The sequence below is a fragment of the Scatophagus argus genome, chromosome 6 (assembly GCF_020382885.2).
Source record: "Scatophagus argus isolate fScaArg1 chromosome 6, fScaArg1.pri, whole genome shotgun sequence".
Classification (NCBI taxonomy): domain Eukaryota; kingdom Metazoa; phylum Chordata; class Actinopteri; family Scatophagidae; genus Scatophagus; species Scatophagus argus.
In genome coordinates this window covers 4689071-4712494 of record NC_058498.1, presented here as the reverse complement: position 1 = coordinate 4712494, position 23424 = coordinate 4689071, and the positions used below count along the sequence as shown (strand labels likewise).

The 23424-nt window shown below is 41.6% G+C and overlaps 1 protein-coding gene across 4 annotated transcripts in view; it reads left to right on the top strand.

The window, feature by feature from the left end:
• The first annotated feature begins 256 nt into the window (after positions 1–256).
• Positions 257–23424, top strand: part of lrrc7 (leucine rich repeat containing 7) — a 62364-nt gene continuing 39196 nt past the window's right edge. For all 4 annotated transcript variants that reach the window (XM_046392279.1, XM_046392277.1, XM_046392278.1 and 1 more), the window contains exon 1: positions 257–1064. In XM_046392279.1, the coding sequence (XP_046248235.1) occupies positions 1040–1064 (25 nt within the window). In that variant the 5' untranslated portion in view covers positions 257–1039. The remainder of the gene's footprint in view (positions 1065–23424) is intronic.

The window sequence follows — 23424 nt, the reverse complement described above, 5'->3', positions numbered from 1 at the left end:
GATTAATCGACTATGAAAGTAATCGTTAGCCCCATGTTTATGTAGTGATGTTAATAATAACAAAAGAGTGTAATAAAACACCCTCATAAACACACACACACACACACACACACAAATTGATTTAAAATCGTGTTTTAGCCACACTGGACTATTTTTGTCCTCAAAAGAATTTTTTTTTTTCTCACAGGAAAATGAAGAGGCAGCATGGCAACAGTCTCAGGGACGTGTGTGTGTGTGTGTGTGTGTGTGTGATGAAAAGACGACTTCCACTCTTTCTCACACGCACGCACGCACACACACACACATCCGGGCACACTTCGGCTTACAACACGGCGACACGCACGCTCGTGCGCACGCGCAAACGCATCTACTCTGGCGTCCTCGTTCCATCTTCATCCCTCTCTCCCTCCCTCCTCTCTCTCCCCTCTCCCTCTCTCTGTACGGGGGATGGATAGATAGGAGGAGACGCTCCTGCTGAATGTGTTCTCCCTGCAGCGGGCTTTACGGCTACGGAGAGGAAGAAGAAGAAGAGGAGGAGGAGGAGGACGAAGAAGAAGAAGAAGAGGGGCGCCACTCAGAGTCTCGGTTACGGATGCGTTCATTGGGTGTGATTTTCATAATCGCACACTGACCTTTCTCTTTGCTCCTGTGCCCGCATCTTTGCGTGTTGCTTTCTTTCTTTTCCATGGAGGCGGAGCGAAGCATCTCGTAAAGAAACCAAGCCGAGGAGATCTGACTGTAAACGGACTTGGATTTTAAACCCCAGCGAGCGATCCTGAAATGAGTCCCACAGCCCGGGTCGATGAGCTCACCTCCTCCGCTTTCTGGCCCCGAGGCTTCTCAAGATGCGGCTGGTAGCGCGGGTACCTTTCCTGGTTTCACACCGGCTCGGTTCGTCCCGGTAGACTGATCCTATCCGGTGCTGCGGTGTCCACAGGGGGGGCACCGGAGTGATTTTCTTTGTTATTATTTATTTGAAAACAAAAACCAAAACGAGATAAATCAAATCAAGCCGGATCCGCCGCCAGCAGCCTGACAGATGGATAACTACTCTACTCTCCAACGTAAGGCTACATGGATTAACACATACCTGCTGCGGTATTTGTCATTCAGCCTGTTTTAACGACAGTCTCACAATAATCACATTAGCATCGATCGATCTCACCACAGTGACCTTATTGCATATATGTCCTATAAATGTGTTGTCATGTTCATCAGACGCTTCTAAATTTTCATTTGTCCTTTTCCCATGTGTTGTCATGCCCATACCTTTATAATTAGTCATGTGTCATGTGACAGATGTAATGGCATCGTTTGATATTTGCACCTGTGTTGCTGCGGGGCAACCACACCTGACGCTCTGCAGGATCCTCTCCCACTTACATTTCCATCAGAAATCACAGAGCCTCATTCACGGGCCCTCCGAGCTCTGTGATGAGCTAATGAAACAGCCGTGACTGCAGGAGGAGAGGGAGGGTGAGGAGAGGGGTGGGGGGTGTGCTGCGTGTGTGTGTGCGTGTGTGTGTGTGTGAGTGAGAGAGGGGGTGATATATGATGCAGTGCCATATAACCTCCTGTCTTGACATGTATAGCCTCCAGTCGTTTCTGCCATGATAGCTTTGCGTGTTCATATAAGCCGTTATCACACACACGCACACACACACACACACACACACACACCTGTTAAATCCAGCAGCTCGTGGTATTGTAGCTTATTAGCCTATCTGGCCCATTATTCATCTGTATCAGTCATGCTTGTAATGACTAAGGCTTGTTAACCATCCGGCTAAATGCTTTATTGCTGCTGTTATATACCTGCACAAGGTTAAACAGTTTTATTGTCTGGATCATATTTTTATTACAGTTATGTGCAGTGATTTCTCTTTTGCGTGTGTGTGTGTGTGTGTGTGTGTGTGTGTGTGTGTGTGTGTGTGTGTCCAGTCTGATCTGTGAACAGACTTGCAGCCAGGGCTTTAAAGCAACATCCAAAAGTCCTTACTTAATCAAAGGGAATATTTAATTACAATCTTCAGTGCAACAAATTTCAAAGCTTCGCTGTCCGTGTTGCCTGTAAGATGAGTTTCATTAATACATTTTCTTTTCAGCGGGGCTTTGCCGGCATTGCTAATAGTGTTATTTTGTATCATTTTGTGAACAGGCCCCTTTATGTGTTTTCAGTGTTGGTCTCCGGCTACAGTCTGAGTGTATGCAGAATATGCTGCTTGTGATTCTGCCTCACGACATGTAGACTGATGTGCCTCATTTCCAGGATGTACACTCTGCAATGTATGTCCTCGTCTGTCTTACAGACGAGACAAACTCACCACTTAGTTTATGTTTGCTGAGAAATGTGTTCTTGTGGTAATGCAGCCAGTTTACTCAAGTGCAGTTTTGGGGTATTTTACTGAAATATTTTCATTTCATGGTGTAGTTTTTACTCTACTGTAGTCTCTCTCATCAGGTCATTCTGAACTTGAGACCTTAAATTTGTTTTCTTTATTTTTGAATTTGACTCTTTTATTCACAGTTTAGTGCTTTGTTCTTCATTGTCAAGATACAAGTGCTTGTTCCTACTTTAAACAAGTTGGTTTGAATGCAGAACTGGTTGAAATATTTCTGCTGCTCTTAAGGACTCAAATACTGACAGAAATGTCCTTAGTTACGTACTTTAACCTCCACAGAGAATCTGTATCCTTCCTCCACGGCTGTCTAGTAATGCGTCCAGATATTTACGGTCTCTTTAGGAAGATGTTCTGCCAGCTGTTATTAGCAGTTATGTCAGCTTATTAATCAAACAGTCGATCAATAGAAAGTTAATCAGCAACTTGTTTGATCATTGTAGATGGTAAACTGAATATTTTGGCATTTTGGACTGTTAGTTGAATGAAACAAGTGATTTTGAAGATATCACGACAGACAAGTTAATTGATAATGATATTAATTGTTAGATGTAGCCCTAATCAGCTGGTGCTTCATTTTTTTTTTATCTTTATTGATAGGAGGCACACAGAGACATAAACATTGTCCATATCTGAAACAGTAATAACGGTGAAAGTAGTACTAATGTTGATATGCATATCACTTTCCACATCAGCCTTCAACCAGCCTCTCATCATCTGTTTTCCATTGTAGCCGAGTACTGTAGCCATTATTCAACTATTTGCACTTTCACTAGTTTCAGTCCTTTTATGTCAGTCTAAATTACAGTAAGCACCTCTGGTGTTGAGTGCGCTGTTGAGTGTTGAAAGGCTTCAGATCTAAGACACGATAAATGCATTAATATTCCCTCTTCAAAGAGCAAACTTGCACTCAGCTAGAGGACGAAGCCTGGCTCAGTCTCTCTCTCTCTGCGCTGCTCCACTGTAGCTCTGACAGGACACTGCTGTTCCTGCTGCTGATGCTGCTGGTTGCCTAGTGACTGTATCCATGGAACCGGCTCCTATCGTCATGGTGATGGGCCAAGGGAAAGAGACCCAGTGAAGGAAGGGGCACAGAGATACCAGTACATCTGCAGTGTGTGTTATGATGATGGGGATACATTATGATGTTATGGAGGATGATGATGGCGGCTGTGAGTGGAAGTGAAGGAAATGATGACGAATCGAGCTGAATTAAATAGAGAAAACAGTCTTTGTTTGTCATAATTTTGCCAAAATCTGACTAAAGATGCTCCCTCCAAACCAGCTTTGGAGCTTGAAAGAGTGCGACCTCTCAACACGGAAGCAACGCATTTAGGATATTTTCTCAAAATGTTGGCTGTTTGGCACATACTGAGCTTATGCATGCTGCAGGAGAGAGCTGCAATAACCCACTGATGAGCAAAGAATTGTGTAAATAGCTTGATGATTAATCATTAAAGTCATTTCTTAAAGGCAGAATGAGAAGGATCCTCATAAACTAAACATATTTGAGTTTTAGACTGTCAAAAAAAAAAAATTAAACAACTACAGACTCACAACAACACTTTTCACAACAGTTTTGCAGCATTTTGTTAAAACCACCAACTCCATGGGAGGGAACCTTTGCCAGATTTTAGCGCAGCAGAGAGCAGAGAGGAGAGGAGGAGCAGATAGAAACATTATCTTCTTCATCATTGCACATACTGGAGGTTCACACAGGCTGCATAAAACTGTTCCAAGCTGCTCTAACACAGGATGAATTAATCTCTTTCGTTTTGTTCATTTAACTGTTTTTTTTTTTTTCTTCACCGTGAGTACAAATTCATGTGGGAACATCAGTGACAGTGTTGCCATGGTTGCATCATGCACATTGTTCCCTCCAGGGTGACATGATTTGGCTCAAACAACAGATTCCAGGTCCTGTTTCTGCCTAACAGGAAAACTGATCTTTAAGAAATATTTAACTTCGTGTTCAGTTGTAACAGTGATGTCTTTTACTTTGAACACTATGTAATCATGTAACTAAAATTATTTAGGCTTTGCTGGCATGGAGCAACCATGGTTCTCATTTGTTTGCTATTATAGGAAAAAATGAATGGATGACATTAGAGATTTGACAAAAACAAAAAATAAATGCAGCTGAATTATGTATAGGAAATGAATAACCAGTTATTGAAATATCTCTCTGTTGTTGTTATAAATTGAGTATCTTTTGGATTTGGATTTTTGGGGCCTTTTAGAGCATCACTTTGGGGTCCGGGACATTGTGATGGGCATTGGTTATAATTTACTGACTCTGTGTGTCAACAGTTACTAAGGATGTACATTAATCAGTAACGCAGATTATTGTTAGCTGTTAAAGGATAAAATAAGACACCTGAAGATGCCGTCTTTGGCTCTGGAAATATGTATTATTATTGTTTAAAACAAATTAATGAGCGATTAGTGAAAAATCAACATATTATTACATGGTGCAGATCTGTTTCTTCTATAATCTACTCAAACAGTGTGCGTTGCATATTAATTGTGATTGATTATTGAGTTATTCTTCTCAAGTTGCATCACAGCTGCACTAAAAGTTAACCAATTTTAACCATACAGAAAACAAACCATCTCCACCTGAGAAGACAACCTCCCATTGTTTTGAGTAGCAGCCAAAAACTAAACCCTGAAGAGCAACATACCCGTTGCAGCCGTGTCATATGATTCCCCAGGCTTCACTTCGAGACGCGGCGTCCACAGCTGTGGCTCAGCAGGCATCTTTGGTGCGATACAGTGACGGGACAGGTCACAGAGCTGCGGGTGTTTCTCTGTCTCAACACAAAGTCGCTGCTCATCCATTGTGACAGATACAAGAACACAGAAGAAGATGACAAGGTGTCGTTGGCAAGGAGGAAGTCAAGCCGGGATATTGTTGCTAGTGTGTGTCAAGTTGGGAGTCCGTTCTGAGATAAAGCAGCTTTCCAGGGGGTGTGTACAGCGGGACAGAAGTGGGGCAGCACGGCCACATGTGTGCCTCACTGCTGGCTCGTGTAGAAGAAATGAAAGGAGCTGCTGTTGGTAGGCACTTAATATGATAATAAGTTAACAGTTTGACAAACCAGTGGTCACCATGAAGTTGTTAAACAACCTGGCAGGACTGTAAAAAGGTGCCTCACACTGTTCACTGTGTGTGTGTGTGTGTGTGTGTGAATGGATAGCTGAGTCTTTCACACTTGTCCAGTGTGTCACACAGTGTGACCCAGTGTTTCTGCTGAATCTGCTAATTTTGTGTGTGTACCTGTCAGTGTGTGTGTTTGTCTGTGTGTGTGTGAGAGAGAGAGTGAGAGAGAGAGAGGGCAATTTTATTCTCCTCCATGCTGTCTTCATGTTTCTTGCTCGCTCAGTTTCAATCTGGAGGGAACTGACCCAGGACAAGTCATGTGACTCTAAGTAGGACAGTCTGTTGTCAGTGTACAGTATGCTGTATGTGGCTCCAAATGGGGTGCATAAGTGATTTTACATTTGAAATGAATCACATGTGGTTATTCAGAAACATTTTTATCACAAACATTTGCATATCAAGCCACCACATGTGGAGCCCCGACTCACAGTTCGAGAGGCCTGAGGATATTTGTTACTTCATCAGCTTTTAATCGTTTCACTTTTTCACAAAGATTTCTAGAAACAGTTTTAATATCTGCTCCACCAGATGGTTGACAGTGTATTGTGACGGGACATCTCTGAATCTGAAACAAGTCCTATGAACAAAAGGTCCCTCGTGAATGGTTTTGCAGAATGTTTGAACTACTTTTATTATCCATTTACAGGACTTTTGGCCCAAATTTGTCGGTCACTGTTGTCTCCCTCTCAGTCGTTACCAAGATACCTCACTTTCCTTTGATTTGTCGACTCATTCCTGCTTTCTGTTTGGCGAGAACCACAAGCTCTTTGTCTTTCAGAACAATAGATAGTAAATTTACTCAACTCATTTCAACTCTACCTCGAAAATGAGCTGAAAGGCAGCATTTCTAGCCAAGAGTAATTTCCTAAACCCTGTTACACAAAAAAAAATAATGAAACCACAGGCTGTTTTTTTAATGTTTATATGGCAGAAAAATAACTGAAATGTCAGACTGACCTTGTGGAATACCGATGTCCCCATTCAGATTTCCACAAATTTTAAATTTAAGAGCTTTTCTGGGGAACATTAAGGGAAGAAAAATGTAATTTTGTGTGTTTTGTGTTTGAAGTAAGGAGTTATGAAGTGTACCGAAACAACTGGTAGGCTGCTCATCACAGTTCCAAATCAATATTTGCTGTTTGCTTTTGCTCTACCGAAGAAGATGAAGTGGAAAACTTGAGCACAATGAAAAAGAAGCATCTGTTGAGTAGCATCATAGTCCATGGTAAACATCTTAGCCATCAGTATGCTTTCTACACACACTTGATGATGTTAAAAGTATTGCTTCTGATATAAGTAAAGAAAAAAGTCGAGCCCAAACTGATCCAGTAATTCCTGGAGAGGGAATCTAATGTGTCACGATCTCCCAGGAGATGGGAGGAGGAGGAGGAAGAGATAGGTCAGTCTGCATCCTGTGCTAGTCGGTCCACGTGTTGCCGTGGGCAACCCAGTCTCCTCTAAACGAGACAAAGGCCCGGGAAGCCTCTGGTCTGAGCTCTTCATTAGACGACTGTGAGTACACCAGGATGTTTGAATGTGAGAGGGAGGGAGACAGAGAGCGACCCTTAGGCCTCCGTTAGAGCCTTTAAGATCCTCTCATCCATTTCAGACTCACAGCATTTAGCACAGAGGTAATTTGAACCTACTGAGTCATTAATAATAACCGTCTCATTGTAGCAAAAATAACTACAGCCTCCGTTAATGAAATAGCAGCGAAGAGATGGAATAAAAGAAGAAATGTGACTGAAATTAACACGATTAGAAGAGGAGAACCCTCAAAGAAACTTTTAGGAAGCACAAGTGAACAGAGAGACTAAAAGTCAGAGAAGAAGAATGAGCCTGAAGTTGAATAATCTTTCTAAATCGACAGCATCTGTCTCTTGTCCTGCTCTGTTTGTCTCAGCTCAGCTGTCGCTGGCTATCAGACAGGAAGAGACTGAGAGATGGTTTGTCTCAGTGTATGCTGGGGTCCGCTGCTCATCAGGATTTCATCATCTCAATAAGACAGCTTTATGTTATTTGTAATCACCATCCTTCCCAGTTTATATGTTTAGGTCCTTCCTTAAAAAGAAAACTCTGCCATTTTTCCATATGTGTGTTAACGTCAGGATGTCAGTCTCTCAAAACCTTCCGGGCGTTCACAAATGTAAAATTAATTTTTTTCAAAACAAATTTTTATTTAGAGAGCAATAGCCATCATATCTTCAAGTTGTTGCTTTGAGGGAATTGCTTCTTCTTTGAACCCAACAATAAGATCTTGGTGGTCAAAGGTTACTGTGAACCCACAAGCCATTTAGCCATAATTCAAGAGTTCATACACTATTTCAGACAAAGGTCTAATACAAGAAGAAGATGATATTTTAATCCCAGAGGATCAAAGGCACCATTTTTCCAGATCTAAAATGTGTGTGAAGCCTCCATGTTTTAGAATTGGTAGATTCTTTGCAGCAACATCCATATTTGAAGTCTACTGCACTGTAGTCCACCACAAGCTCATTGGTTTCACTGATACTGAGCTTCAGCTGTTTTTTTTTTTTTTTGTTGCACCACGTGACGAAGCTCTCTGTCTGTCACTACATATATCATATGAGTCTGGGCAGACATGGTTGTAAACTGCGACTTGACTGGTGCACGGAGGCATACAACCTCAAGGCGGTGATTTTAGTTTCTCTCACAGCTGGACACTGCAGTTTGTAGCAGCCGTTAGTCATTCGGGACTATTTTCAGACTTGGTGCTCTAGTGAGTATCTCTGGCAGCAGGAAGGTGTATGTGGGATCAACTCAAAACAAACCGTACTGTGTGTGTTGTTAGAGTGATGAAGGAACATGTCACCCAGTGCAGCAGTGTGGCTCATTGATGTGCTTTTGAATAGTTTTTGGACAACAATGAAGCTCTCTGGCACAGAGAAATAACATATGTCAGGATTTGGACACAAAGTATGATTGTGATTCTTTAAGAAATCTCTCCAACTACGGTCATAACAGATTTTGGATAGTGGGTAGTGGTTTTCCACCACATCTCAGTACAGGTGTGGTTACTGTAGGAGCAGGACTGGTGTCATCTGACTTGCCATAACTGAGCTGCTCCCAACGGGATCAGAAGAAGAAATTGAGATTTTGCACGATGCCACTTCCTTCTGGGCTCAGAGGAAAGAAATTATTTTCCATCCACTCCATAACAGCAGCTGATTATGAATGTTGCAACAGGAAGGCAAGTCAAAAGGACGATAAAACTCGTATAAAAATCTCTCTTATCATTTAAAACCACTTACAAAAGCGTTAATGCCTCACCCAAAAGCAAACTGTAGTAACAGACCTTTTTCTCAGCATACATTGTGATATCTCATAACAGGAAACACTCATGTATGACTAAACAGAGCCGTTATTAAAGTTATTAGACCGATCTGCGCTTTTCTTGCTGTGATAAGTCATGAGGTGTCTGCTGGAAAACGGTTTACTGTCGTGTTTTCATGACAGAAGGAAGCTGTTGATATTAGAAAAAGAAAATAGTGCTTTATGATGATACGTGACAATTTGAGGATATTTTTGGCACCACTCGCTGCTCTTTGTTTCTATTTCTTTCTGCAGCTTCCCACAGCCATGCAAGCACATTAAACATCCAGTACTGCAACATTATACCACCAATTTTCTGTGGGTGAAACAGCACTCGAATGACTGGCCAGTGAATGATTTTTGTCCATTCATGACTTCATCTCTGCTTGTGAGATTAATTTTATTTGACAGTGTTTTTTTCTTTACATTTGAGCAAAGTCCCAGGGCTCACTGCAGGCGCCCGTGTGTGCAAAACATTCATAGACCGCTCTACTACACTTGACTGAGGGAAGACCTCCAGTGTGTGTGTGTGTGTGCATGCAGTATACTGTGTCACTGTGTAAGTGTCCATTTATGCATGTGTGTGGAGCTGAATGTGACTGAATGAATTTTGTGCGTGTGTGCATGTGTGCTCGTGTGCTTAGAGAGAGGAGGATTGGTGACTAAAAATTTTCCACTGATAACACTCTCACCAAAATCTTTTCCTGCGATCACTCGTGTGTGTGTGTGTGTGTGTGTGTGTGTGTGTGTGTGTGTCCAAAGCTTGGCTACTTAATGCATCATTGACTTCTTCTTCTTCTCCACTCTGTCTTGCCGTCTTACCTCTATGTGTGTGTGTGTGTGTGTGCAGCTCGCTGTGCATCAGTATATGTAGGCCAGCTCCCACAGGTCTTATGGGCTCTATAGGTGTCCATCGGACTGCCTGTATGGCAGCTGTAGCAGGCCAGCCTGCTCTGCTGCCTTAAACATGCAGTCTGTAGGGCTTATTTGCAATTCAGATATGCCTGTTGACATGTGCACTCAGCATATAGCTGCTGATATTTTGCAGGGAGATCTGATGCATTTGAATGTAGACAATCTTAAAATATTTATCTTAGTAATCTAAGCAATCTATCTAAGCAATCACAGTGTAGAACAGCAGTTATCAACCTGTTTAGTCTGTGATCTTGAACAATGAGGCAGTAACCACCTACAGCATAGATGTTTTATATCCATGTGTTGTGAGCAGTTTGTGATTTTCCCTTCAAAACTTTCTTGGTTGATTGATATTCAGATTTTTTTTATTGATCATCCTGCAATTAACATAGAAAAAGCAACATTCAGTGAAGCAGAACAGTCCTTCTCCTTATTTCTTCCGCAATTAATTGTCCCACAATGCCTCGGATTGACCCATTTGAGGGGTCTCAGCCCCCAGGTTGGGTAGTGACATAATAGTAGAGAAGTGGGACGGGATGGCAAAAATGGGATGGATAATGGATGGATGGACAGGCAGACGAATGTTATCCTCAGACATTCATATTGTTGTGAATTGTTCCATGGTGGGTTGTATGAAAGACTCGAGTCCAGACACGTGACTCTGCTGAAGACAGTAGTGGTTAACACACAAGTTTGATGAATGATTACAAATCAGAGAAAGATGAGATGCCATCAAGAAACATGACCAAAAGTATTGTGAAAATAAATTAATACAGTAACAAGGTTTTGATTCAGAAGAGTAAAAACTGTCAGTTTTCCTTTGTCCTTTGTGTTAGAAAGAAATCATTTGTCACCACAGAACGAAAGTTCCCAGTGAAAGTAAGACACAGAACTTAGTCTAGTAAACATTGTTTTCTTGATACATTGTTTCATCGATAAGATGCCAGTGTGATGTCTTCAAACATCTTCTTCATCATCCAAAGATACTCCACTGACAATAGACAGTGTGTGACAGGAAAAGCAGCACATTTGAGAAGCTGGAAAGGAGAATTTTTTTGCAGATTTATTTTCTTGTGACTGTACATAACAGTTAACAACAGAAGTTCACAGTTACTTGCAGCGTTGTATAGACTGAACTCACACATTGCACTAACAAACATCAATCACCAGACCAAATGCAAAATAGTTTATAGTATTAGTAATAGTAATAGTTTAAATGTAATTTCTAGGAGACTGGGTTAGAAATGTAATTGTGAAATTAGTTCCTCTGAGACGAAGTTCTTACAGGTTCTGTACATTCTGACAGAAACAAATAATGATATTAAAGACCTGGATCTTATATGTCCCAGGCTTGATGCTGTCTTTTACATTCTTGAATCTTTATTAGCAATTGTTCAGACTGAAAACTTGTTAAGTCTACAAAAGAGGCTGCCATGGTGGCTTCAGGTAGCACCGAGATGGCCCAGGAAGTTCAGTTTGAGTAAAGGATTTTGTGTTTGAGGGCTCATCAGATCCAAATGAATAAATAGACGACTGAATAAATAAATAAATCATACAGGGGTTTTGAACCATTGTGAGATGATTTTTGAAAAAATGCAACTTTATCCTAACAAAATGAAACTGTGATTGAAATCACACAGTTAATACCCCTCAGTGTTAACTGCTCACTGGTATAGATTTCCTCTGAGGTACTTGGTGTAGGAGTCTGAACCACAGATAAGGAAGTTTTAAAACAGAGCAATGGAGAGGTGTGTGTGGATGTGTGTGTGTGCGCGTGTGTGTGTTGGTGGAGGGGTGACAAATAGCAAGTACAAACTGTGTGTAGTCCCACGGTGCATTTGTGAGTATCATTCATTTTTATGTACGAGAACATCTGCAACCTAAGTGTGAAGAATCTGATTCAAATGTTCCTGCAGGAAAACAACTTGCACTTCTTTCCTCATTAGTATGTTCTACAGGGACATTACGTGACGCGTGTTCTTTTAAAACGCGGTGAGTCGTGATGGTGGAGTTTGACGGTGCCCAGGTATGTGGGAGTGAAGTGTCTCACCTTTGACTGACTAGCCTGAATTTGCCTTGTGATGCCCACGTCGCCGTGCCGATGGCATCGTGTTGAAAACATTTTGCAGAGCGCCTTTGTGTCGTGACTAGTGGGCTTCACATCAGTGTGTTCTCGTGGAGCTGCCTCCTCACTCTGACCGCCTCTGCGACCGTCCCTCCCTCCCTTCCTCTCTCTCTCTCTCTCTCTGACTCTCTCTGTCCAGACAGGGGACGTGTCTGTGGCTACGCTGCAACAAGCTGCGTCCCACAGGAGCTGATGATGTCTAGTGGTCAATGTATGCTCATGGTCACAGTGGAAATGCAGACTTCAGCTCAAACTTTCCAACAGTCATCAGAATCCGACAGGAGGCGTAGCTGTGGACGCTCTTCAGGTGAAGCTGTGGTTTTTAGACTTTTTAATCTCAGTGCCAGGAAAATAAAAGCAAGATCTAAATGGCATCTGTTAGCAGTTTGTGAAAGTTTGAGTCTGAGTTTATTTGATAGTAGAGAGATGGCAGCAAATGAGGGAAGAAGATGTTTGCAAAAAAGGTCAGCACATCCTGAAAGTTTGAGTTTGTAACAGGTGGGGGAGGGGGTCCAAAGGCTCGTCATTATGGACTCTTACTGGCAAAAACCCATTCAACTGATGATGATGTTATCAAAGAATTTTAAAATAAAAATGGACCAGTGTGATCTGTATCAATACTGATCCCCTCACACAGATCAACCGACATTTACAGAAGCTGAAATGCAGATGCAGCTAAATGTATCTGCTACACGAAACATTATAGCTAATTAACTCCAGATTTACATACTTTTGTGCACTTACACTCAGATACATTAAGTTTACTTTGAGTTATAAAAGTGTGGGTGATGAAATGAATTCCGTTTCTTGGTCCACGTTGCTCACCTGAGGGACTGGTTCAGTAGTGCTGCATAAAGACTTGTCAAAATGGTGCTCTTTGCCAGGGCTTTTTAATTAGTGTTTTATGGTAATTTTGGGCAATTGAGTCCCTGGTTTCCGTGGCAACTGCTCACTGTGCATTTTCCATGGACTGTTAACGAAAGCTTTAAAGAGTGAAAAAAAAACTAACTAAAGGGTGTTTATGCAAATGGAGGCTGTCACACAGCGTGAGAAAAACACCCCAAACTTGGTTGTGGAGGTTCTTTTCGAGAGAGACCGAGTTGTAACTGAGAGGTCACAGGTTTAACAGTGTGCATCAGGGGGTTGACGTCGAGCAAGTGATGTAATTCTAAGACATCTGTCTGCGCATTAAAGCCGAAAGATGTAAATACAGTCTGTTTTCATTTTGAAAGAGGCCGAGCAGGGAGGAGGGAGAAGACGGGATGAGAGGACAGAGGGGTGACAGAGGGGTGACAGAGGCAGCAGCAGGTGATAGATGGAGTGAACGCATGAATAGAGATCCAGACAGTCATGCACAGCCATCAACTGGCAGTAAAAAAGAGAGATTGACTCCCGGCCAGAGAGAGAGAGAGAGAGGGATGACAGAAAGATAGAGAGGGTGTTCCAGATAGCAGCAGGCCTCACAGTGTGTCTGGAGAGAGTTTTTCAGGTGAAGGTGAACCGTTCTTTCGCAATCAGGACTCTTTGTGCTCCGTGTTTGTTACTTTATAGGAGAAGAAACCTGGACACGACATCCAATGCGGTCTCATGTCAGGTCGTCAGATCCCGTCGCTTTGTCACAGAGTCTGTGTGTGACGTGCAAATCCTTCCTTCCACAAAGGCTTTCTAACACATGCTTAACCTGAAACGGCAATTTGGTTAAGTTTAGGCACAAAATCTATTACATTTAGGGAAAGATCTGTGATGTTCGTTTTCACACAGGATGTGAACTCCATTGCATTATATAGACAAAAGTATTGGGCCACCTGACCATTATACCAATGGGGACTGAAGTGACATTGTATTCTAAATACACAAGCAGCTTTGCAGCTACAACAGCTTTCCACAACATGTTGGAGTGTTTCTGTGGGGATTTTTGCCCATTCATGCAGTACAGCATTTGTGAGCTCAGTCAGCTCACTGATGTTGGACCAAAAGGCCTGGCTCACAATCCCCATTCCAGTTCATCCCAAAGGTGTTGGATGGGGTTGAGGTCAGGACTCTGTGTGGGCCAGTCAAGTTCTTCCACACCAAACTCATCCAACCATGTCTTTGTGGAACTGTTTCCACAAAGTTGGAAGCATAGCATTGTCCAAAATGTCTTGGTGTGCTGAAGCATTAAGATTTCCCTTCACTGGAAGTCAGGTGCCGAGCCCAAACCCCTGAAAAAGAGGCCCAGTATTTTTGTCTAAGTAGGCAAAAGTATTGGAACGCTATGCAGGTCTTTTAATATTGACACAGATGTGTTTGCATTGGAGGTAATTATAATTCTGGCATGTCTCATCCAGATGCTAAAGGGTTGCTTCTGTGTCTGCATGAGAAGTCACAGGCGTTCACAAACAATTATCACTCAATGTTGCGGTTCTCCTCAGATCCACTGAGCTCTTAAGAGTCTTTCTGGTCATCCCTTCGGTGCAACATCCTGAAACATAACTTTTTTGTTTTGCTCTCTCTGCTCTTTTCACCACCATGTAGCAGGGATATGTTTTCAGCCCAAAAGCCCCGCTGAATCCACTGTTCACCAGTCTCCCAGTGTCAAAAGCAGATAGTCAAAGTTAGCCACCTGCTGGTGAACTTAGTGGAGCATTTAGCAGCTAAAGAGACTGAAATTCCTCTCAGGAGAGGGTTGGCTCAGCAGGTAGATCACAAGGTGGTCCCCAGCTCCTTCTGTCCACACGTAGAAGATGCTAAACACTTGATGGTCAGACCAGCACTTAGCACAGCGTCTTGCTGCCATTGTTGTAATGTTCTGTTGCTGTTGTTTGTGGATGGTTGACCGAGAGGCAACAGCGTAAAGCCTTCGGATTAAAGTGCTGTAAAGACAGCCATGTACCATTGAGAAAAGAGAGTGATTTTAATTTAAATTCATTGTGTGTCCAGAAACACAACTTTGAATCCATGTAAATATTATTCTGGCATTTGGTTGCTAACATGTTTTCTACACCACCTTTTTATGTGATAATTTATTAATGCAGTATTGCCCCCAAATTTATATATATATATATATGTATATATATATATATATATATATATATATGTATATATATAGCAATACCTGCTGGAAAAGCTGGAAAGAAGCCCAATGTTCCCGTTTCACATTGTTTCATGGGAATCATATTTGAAGGTGTGAAGGAGTATCTACTAAGCATAATATCTTTCACAATACGAAAGAGGAAATATTCAAATTCAAATAGGATTTAATTCTTTTATGGTTTTCTCTTTGATTTGAACCAAATTTATATTACGTGAGGTGTGAGGTTGTTAATGTGTGCTGTCAGACTGTACTGTAGGTGACCTGTTATATCGTATGATGTACCTCGAGAACAGAGGGTTCATATTTAAAATGTTAAATCAAATTAGCCTAAAATTTTTAATAACAAGTGTCACCCTGTTTTTAGTATGATCCATAAATAGTTCACATCTTTTAGGTCAACAGAGTGAAGACATGACACTGTAATAGTAGACGTGTGTGTGTGTGTGTGTGTGTGTGTGTGTGTGTCTTCTTTCCATTGTTCTGTCCTTCGGGCTCTAAGTGTTGGACGAGATGCTGGGGCACCAGCATGGCAAGGTGACCCTAAATAACTAAACCAAATAACACAAATAAATTCACACACACGCACACACACACACACACACTACTCTTACAAACTGACATCGATATCAAGAATCAACTTAAGAGTCTCTTTCTCTCTGTTAGTATTTCACTGTAAGCCCGATTCCCTTTCAAACCATCATGACACATTCTCATCTATGTTTAATTATAAAACTAAGTATAAACTACACTATATGAGCACAAGTATTGGGACACACCTCTTTATTATTGAATTAAGGTTTGGTATGGGACTCTGGAACCTTTGCTGCATCATGCTGAAGACGTGTTGCAGCCTGTTTGGTCTGGTAGGTCACACACACCACCTTCATCCAGGAAACTGATGTGAAAAAGAAAAAAACATTGCCGATCTTTCCCTCAACCTAACCAAGTAGTTTTTGTGCCTAAACTTAACCAACGTGCCGTTTCACATGTTGGAAAGTCTTTACAGCAAGAAGGCTGAGGGTACCTTGGGGGCTGTGACAAAGCAGCGTTGGTAAATAATGACCTGAGGTGAGAATGTGTTGGTGCAGCTGAGAAACATCTAAAATCTCATCTTACAGCTGAACACTTAAACCCATAACCAAGGACTCACATGGTAGATTTCATATTAATGATATAAAACCACCCTGACTGGCTACACCATCAGAACAGAAAGTCCAAAGCCTGATGAATAAGCTTCAGCATGATTGACATGGTGCAGCTTATAATGACCCTCAGTTAGTAAACACTGGGATTAGTCCAAGTACCACAGCCATCTTATTTCTTTTTATTTTCTTAGATTTCTGGGTGCTGGTGGAATATTGACGTCTAACATCTAACTCTCCATTATAATTTAGCATTCCTTTTCTCCATGAATAACCATCCAAAACACAGTTAAACTCAGTTGGTGAGATGACAAGTCACAACATCTTGCACCTGCATGCATCAATAGTCCACTTACAGCAACATAATGATGTGTATGGTAGTAATATAACAGTAGTATTGATGTTCATGTGTTACTTGCTCTTACTTTTGGATCTTGGTGATGTGAATGTCTGCTATTTGCTCGATCAAGGAGTCTGGTCTTCGTGCAAAGGCGAATTTAAGTTTTGCAAGACAGCAAGTAAAGTTATTGTTTACTTTTGCAATAATCGAGACCACAGAACTCCATCTGTGCAGTTTTCTTCATTCTCAAACACAAGATGTTAAGTTTATATTTCCAATGAATCACCTCCTGGAATTTAAAACAGAGTTTAGAGCGAGACGCTCCCTTAGAGAGGAAACAAAAAAGTGCCGTGCCCGATTTAAGATGGCTTCCCTTTTCTGTCTCTTGGTTGGGGCGGGGTGGGATGGAGGAAGAAAGGGAGAGAAAGTTAAACAGACGGAGGTAGAGTGAGAGAAGCCTGAAAGGGAAAAGAGTGAAGACGCAAAGAGGAGATGTGCTGGGGCGTCTCAGGCAAAACTGGGCCACTGAGCACAAACTGGAAGAACAGAGAGGAGAAAAAATAAAAGAGTGGCCTGAAAACGGGGAGGAGAGAGAGAGAGAGAGAGATGACAGAAGGAGAGGAGAGAGAGGAGAGGCTCGAATAAAGTCTTCTCTCTTTGAACTTCACTGAGGAACAGTTGGACGACTGAAGCCCGGAGATGAAAATCCAAATAAGTCGATCTGGAAATGTTTGTGAACAGTCAGTTGACTTTTTGCTGATGACGAGTGAATCGCTTTAACACATAATACTGCACACCCTCTCCTGATTATTTTCTTACCTCTGACTTTTTAAAGGCCAATTCCAACATTTTGTACCTGTTTGTTCACACAAAGTGAATAAGTTCATGAGATACATGTGAATGTCTGTTTAGTCTTTCAAGCTTTTTTCTAAATAAATTAACTAAATTTTAATTCCAGTTGTTCGTAGTCTGTTCAGCATGTGACTCTTGAAGGCATTCAGTTTCAAGGGTCATCTGTTACATAATTCTACCTGAGCAGTTCGGCTACAGTGAGTGTTTTTTCCTGTTGTTATGTGTATTATTTTCAGAGTCATGAAGAGGTAACATTATCACATTTAAAAGAAAAAAAAGCAATGAAGGCTTAAAAAAACAGCGAAATGTTACTTAATGATCCTGTCATGACATCTCAGACTAAACTTGTGGCCCATCAGCAGGGTTTGGAACCTCAGTTTTAGTCTATTAAATGACCATCACATGCGTCCTGATGCTCTGTAGTGGTAAAATGCATATCGCCTCAGGTCTGATTCATTAACATGGATGTCATAAACTCTTCCCACATTTCCTGTCAGTCGTTCCAGTAAAGGACGGAACAATCCAGAAAGCAGAGATATTTAATTTACTTTAATGTATTTCAAAAATATCTAAATATTATTTATTATTTAATGTCCAAAGGCAACTGGACTTGCTTGAAGATCTTGAAGACGTTTCACCTTTCGTCCAAGAGGCTTCTTCGCTTCAGAACTGGATGTTTGTGATTCCTGTGTGGTAGAAAAACACTGCAGTAACACAGATATGTTCCTCTCTGTCACGCTGCTTTTCTCTGTCTGGCTGCTTGTTTATCTGTCTTTATTGCATACTATTTTTATATCCCACCGTTTTTTTGTCTGTCTGTCTGTCTGTCTGCTGCTGTCGGCATGTGTCGCTGAATGCAGTCAAGTCCTAAATTTTTCCAGTCCAGAGTGAAAGTGGGCACTTTGGAAGCATCTTTTCAGGTCATTCTGTGGCTGCAGTCTTCGTTTAGGTAAATGCTGCTTTGACCCATTTGGTGCATTTGTGTATTTGTTCTTTCATGCATCTGAGCCTGATTGATTCCCACATTTTGCTTACAAGTGAACTGTCAGCTGCTCTGTGCTTCGTTGCGTCGGTCGATTGTTATTTTTAGTGTCAGTGATGTAAAGGTCATTGGGTTTTGCAGACGTGCCACCTGGTGCCACCGTGGCAGGCAGATTGGACCCACTGCGAGTGTGAAAACACTCAAATCATGATTCAACATGACTGTGTTGTGATTCTTTGAGACTCTTGAAATATGACCGCTGGTTACGTTTTTCCTGACAGTGAGATCCCTTAATCGCACGAGTAATTTCCTTAGTAGCAAAGGTGGATGTGGCCTGGCAGTGTTATTCATCTGCAGAAGCTCTTAGAGAAGAGGTTGGAGGTGGTGTTTGACCATCATCTGTGTCCTGTCTACTTCAGTCTTATTGTCGAATGCGAATCGTCTTTCTCTAACATAAACTAAATGATTTCAGTTAATGATTTAGATTTTAGTTTAGCAGATCAAAAACATGTTTTTTTGTCACTTTGGAGAAGCTTTGATAGACAACTGATGTTGCTGTGTAGTGATGGAGCTTATTGTATCCAAACTGTCCAAAGCCTTTTCACCATCATTAGTGTCCAGGGACATGTGTTGATTTATTCACTCTGCTGACTAATTTACTCACAAGTGACAAGACCATTGTCATTTGTGAGTGAAAAACAGATATTGCTGAATGACATGTCTTCTTCCTTATCTCTTTGCTTTGCTGCCATGTCATCACCTCCATCACTTCTTGCTCGTCACTGTGGCCGAACCGCCATGGTATTTTCTGCAATGTTAATTCTTCTTCTTCACATTTCTCTGGCTGGTAATAACTTCCTGTTCTGCCTCTGCATGGCATCAAAGATTCTTTGTTGTTGTCTTGGCAAATCACAAAAGAGATTCCAGAGTTTCCTCATTTGGATGAAGTTAAAATGATGTTAAAAATCAGCTACCAACACATTTTTCTCACATCGCTCATCAGTCTTCTGTCTTGCTTTGAGAGGCAGTTTACTTGCATCCTGTTTAATTAACAAGGACTAACTTTACTTTCTGTCATGCTGCGCTCAGTGTGTCTGTAGTATAAGATTAAAAAACATGAAAATGATTGTTTCTCCACACTAAGAAGGTCTTGAGTTCAAATACACCTGCTGACTGAAGCCACACTGTGTGTGCCTCTGCAATGTTATTCTATCATAGTCCAAAGCAGGGCTCCTCCTACAGTCTGTGGTGGTATCTTCAAATGTCGATGTTGCAAATAATCACTTTTGACTCAAAAAAGTTACCAAAAATGGTTAATTAAGTTAAAATTGATGCTGTCTTTGAACTAAGCAATTAGTAGATCAGATCGGTTGTTGCAGCTCTGGTCCAAAGATATGCAGATAAGGTAAAGGACTGTGATATGTGGACATGCCTGCATTGGCCGGGAGGCTACAAAATACCCAGAATGTCAAACTTGATATCCGTCATTCCCCTCAAGTCACACCTGTTCTTCAAAGCTCGATAACTCCATTGCCTAATCATTCCAGTGCATGTAAAATGACTCATGACAACATGTCTTCAGAGCGTGCTTTTGCTGGTTAATAAAAGCCTGGCTTTTCAAATAGGAAATTACCAGATGATTAACGTCCTCCTGGCTCAGAACAAAAGACAAATAAACCTAACTGTGTGTTTGTATGCATGTGCTGGTGAAGGTAACTGCTGTAAGTGGTTATTTAATGAATGTAAAGAAGACAAGCCGTTCCTGGCTGCTAGTTAGCCTCCCACATACACAGTATCTCTCTCTCAACACACACACGCACACACACACACACACACACACACACACACACACACACACACTGACATACTGCTCAGGGATTTGCTTGACAAGTGAAGCATTGGGATGTTAAACAGGATCTTCCATTTTCTCTCACTGTCGCGTCGTAATGTTAAACTAATTGAGTCTGTGTGTACGTGTGTGTGTCTTTCATTTGACTGATTTATGTGTGTGTGTGTGTGTGTCTGTGTTTCACATGTGCTTGTGTGTGACAGTGTATGACTGCTTAATTGTGAGAGAGAGCAGAAGTCCTGGATGAGTGCAGCATTCGCACCCATACAGAAAACAAAGAGAGAAGCGGAGAAGCTGCTCTAAGGCTCGTGTTTCAGGTGCTGTGAACGTGTCTGATATGTTTGAGTCTATGTAAAGCGTCGCCAAATGTGGAGCGATCGCCCACCGAGTGCAGCATGTTCTGTTTTATGACAGAGAGAGCGAGAGAGCAAAAATACACCCAGCTCCTGGGAGACAGTCTCTATGGCAGCCGTTACTATGGTGACGGCCAGGCTGCACGTGAAGTGATGGCGGTCACGGGACCCTGGAGGATTCACCCTATCGAGCTGCACACACTCGCACACACACACATATAAACTTCAATGGAGAACTGGGGAAAGACAAGAAAAGTGAAATTCAACTTGTTCAAATAAACCAAATCAAACTTTAATCGTTTTTTTGTGTCTCAACACAACACGTTCTTTAGTCTTTAATGCTACAAATGTTAATTTGAGGAACACTGTCAACAAGCTATTTTTTAAAAAAGAAAACAGGTTTAAATGTTCTTACTGCACCACAAAATAAAATCTTAGGATTATAGACAGAAATGTATGTATAATATTATTATCACAGATTAAACTGCAAAAACAACTAAAGCAGCCAACACTGTTCACACTGTTATTCACATAAGATATTGATAATACTCCTGCACTTTTGCTCAGATGTTCTCCTTCCACCACTGCTTGCTTGTGTATAAATGTGTGTGTGTGTGTGTGTGTGTGTGTGGGTAGCTGTGTGTTTGCAGTTCTTGCAAAATTTCTCACTACTCACATTTTTGTTTATTTTATGTAATTAACATTGTACTGATATGTGTGTGTGTACAATGTGTGTGTGTGTGTGTCAGGAGCTTGCACATGCACATGCAGTGATGCCTCTGCACAACCAGTCTGCTCTGTCATGCTGTTTCCATAGCAGCAGCATGAGCCAACGCAGCCAACCACACTCACTTCCTAGCTTCACCCTATTGGTGCTGACTCGCTCTGACTCTCTTCCTACCTTTTTTTTTTTTGTTGGGGGGCTGGAAACACTCACTGCCCCCCTTACTTTGATTCGTTCATTTATTCAAACAGAGTTGACCAGAGCACAGGAAATACAAGGAAACAGAAAAGCAGATATTTTTAAAGTTGGGTCTATCTTGTTCAACAAAACATGACACCATGAATAAACGTGAGCTGAGTGTGAACCCGTTAAGCCCAAATGCTGTAATAAAGTGCTCACGTTGTGGGAATTTGTCATTTTTCTCATATTTATCTTTCCAAATTAAACCCATCAGTTCAGTTCATGGAAACTCTCTAGGCGAAGAAGCTCTACATCCTCCCTGTTCTGTGAATTTTGTTCGTTTATGTTCTGGGTTCTTCCTGGTGTAAACTCAGCCACCGTTTCCTGAAGACGACTGCCTACTACATTCATTTTTGCTTAACGATCTCAGCCACATTTGCTCCTAATATTTTGTCATTGTCCCTGCTGCTTAATTCTGCTGGCTAATATCAGCTCTCCTCTCTGTTTCTTCTTCTCTTCTGACAGAAAAAAGCTGTTATTTTTAGTCTGCTCTCTGGTTACATATTTAAGCTGTTACATCAGTAGACTGTGAGTGTATAATCAGGCAGCTGCAGAGTCAGTCGCTAATAAAGACAGTTGTTTAGCAGGTTGTGCTGACATTTATTGGATCGATTTTGCCAAATCAATAACCACAAATACATTTTTTGCCCATTCATGCAGTAGAGCATTTGTGAGATCAGACACTGATGTTGGACCAAAAGGCCTGGCTCACAATCTCCGTTCCAGTTCATCCCAAAGGTGTTGGATGGGGTTGAGGTCAGGACTCTGTGTGGGCCAGTCAAGTTCTTCCACACCAAACTCATCCAACCATGTCTTTATGGAGCTTTGCTTTGTGCACTGGGGCACAGTCATGCTGGAATAGAAAAGGGCCTTCAACAAACTGTTGCCACAAAGTTGGAAGCATAGCATTGTCCAAAATGTCTTGGTGTGCTGAAGCATTAAGATTTCCCTTCCCACTGGAAGTCAGGGGGCCGAGTCCAACCCCTGAAAATCAGCCCCATATGAATGCTTTGCTCTATATAATGTAGATGGAATATAGTTATCCAAAATGATAGCATAGTTTCCATTGCTTTTTTCAACTGTCTTTTGTGCTGAGGAGCTCATGCAGAGCAGCAAGATACTTTGACCTGCAAAAGAGTATTCTGTTCCAGGCCTGGAAACCCACCAATTAACTGTTGATGGTGAGGCAGCTGCAGCTTGTTGTTTTCCAGCATGTTAAGAGGTGAAAAATAAATACATAGACATTTCCTCATCTGAGCCATTTTAACTGATCCAGTTCAAACAGGAAACTAAAGCAGCAGTCAGAAAACTGAAAATTCACTCTTTGTTTTATTTGAAAGCGCTGGCATTTAAACGTCTTTATTGGTTACGAGAATGAGTGGAGTAGGCGTTTGGATATGAAATACATAATATGCGTTTACATATAAATTGCCACGCACGAATATTGAGATCATGAAATTAAACTGGCCCATATAGCCCGTAAGTCTCAGCCCTTTCCCTTCCGCAGTATCTTTCTCATTGCATTTTCTGAGTTGGCAGTTTGTACTGGCACAGTGTAAGGGACTATAAGAAAAAAAGAAATACACTGGACACACTTCAAGAAATTTATTTATTTATTTGTAATGCTTGTCAGCGCCTCTGGACTGTGTAATCCTCATTGTTTAACTCCCACCCGTTCCCGCGTGATAAACAAACCTTTGCTTACCTTTTAGCTCTAAGCATGAGGGGTTAGACGGGAACCAGTGGTCTGAGTGCCACGAAAAGGGCTGCCTGCTGGGTTTACACATCCTGTAGACAAACAGTAAATCCCGACTCGCCTCATTACGCCTGCTTTGAGCATGACTGTGGATAAGAATGTATTGATTTTAATGGTCCAACCCTTTTAGATAAAGAGTCCTGCAGGATCTGCAGCCTGTTTTTATCAGATTTCACTG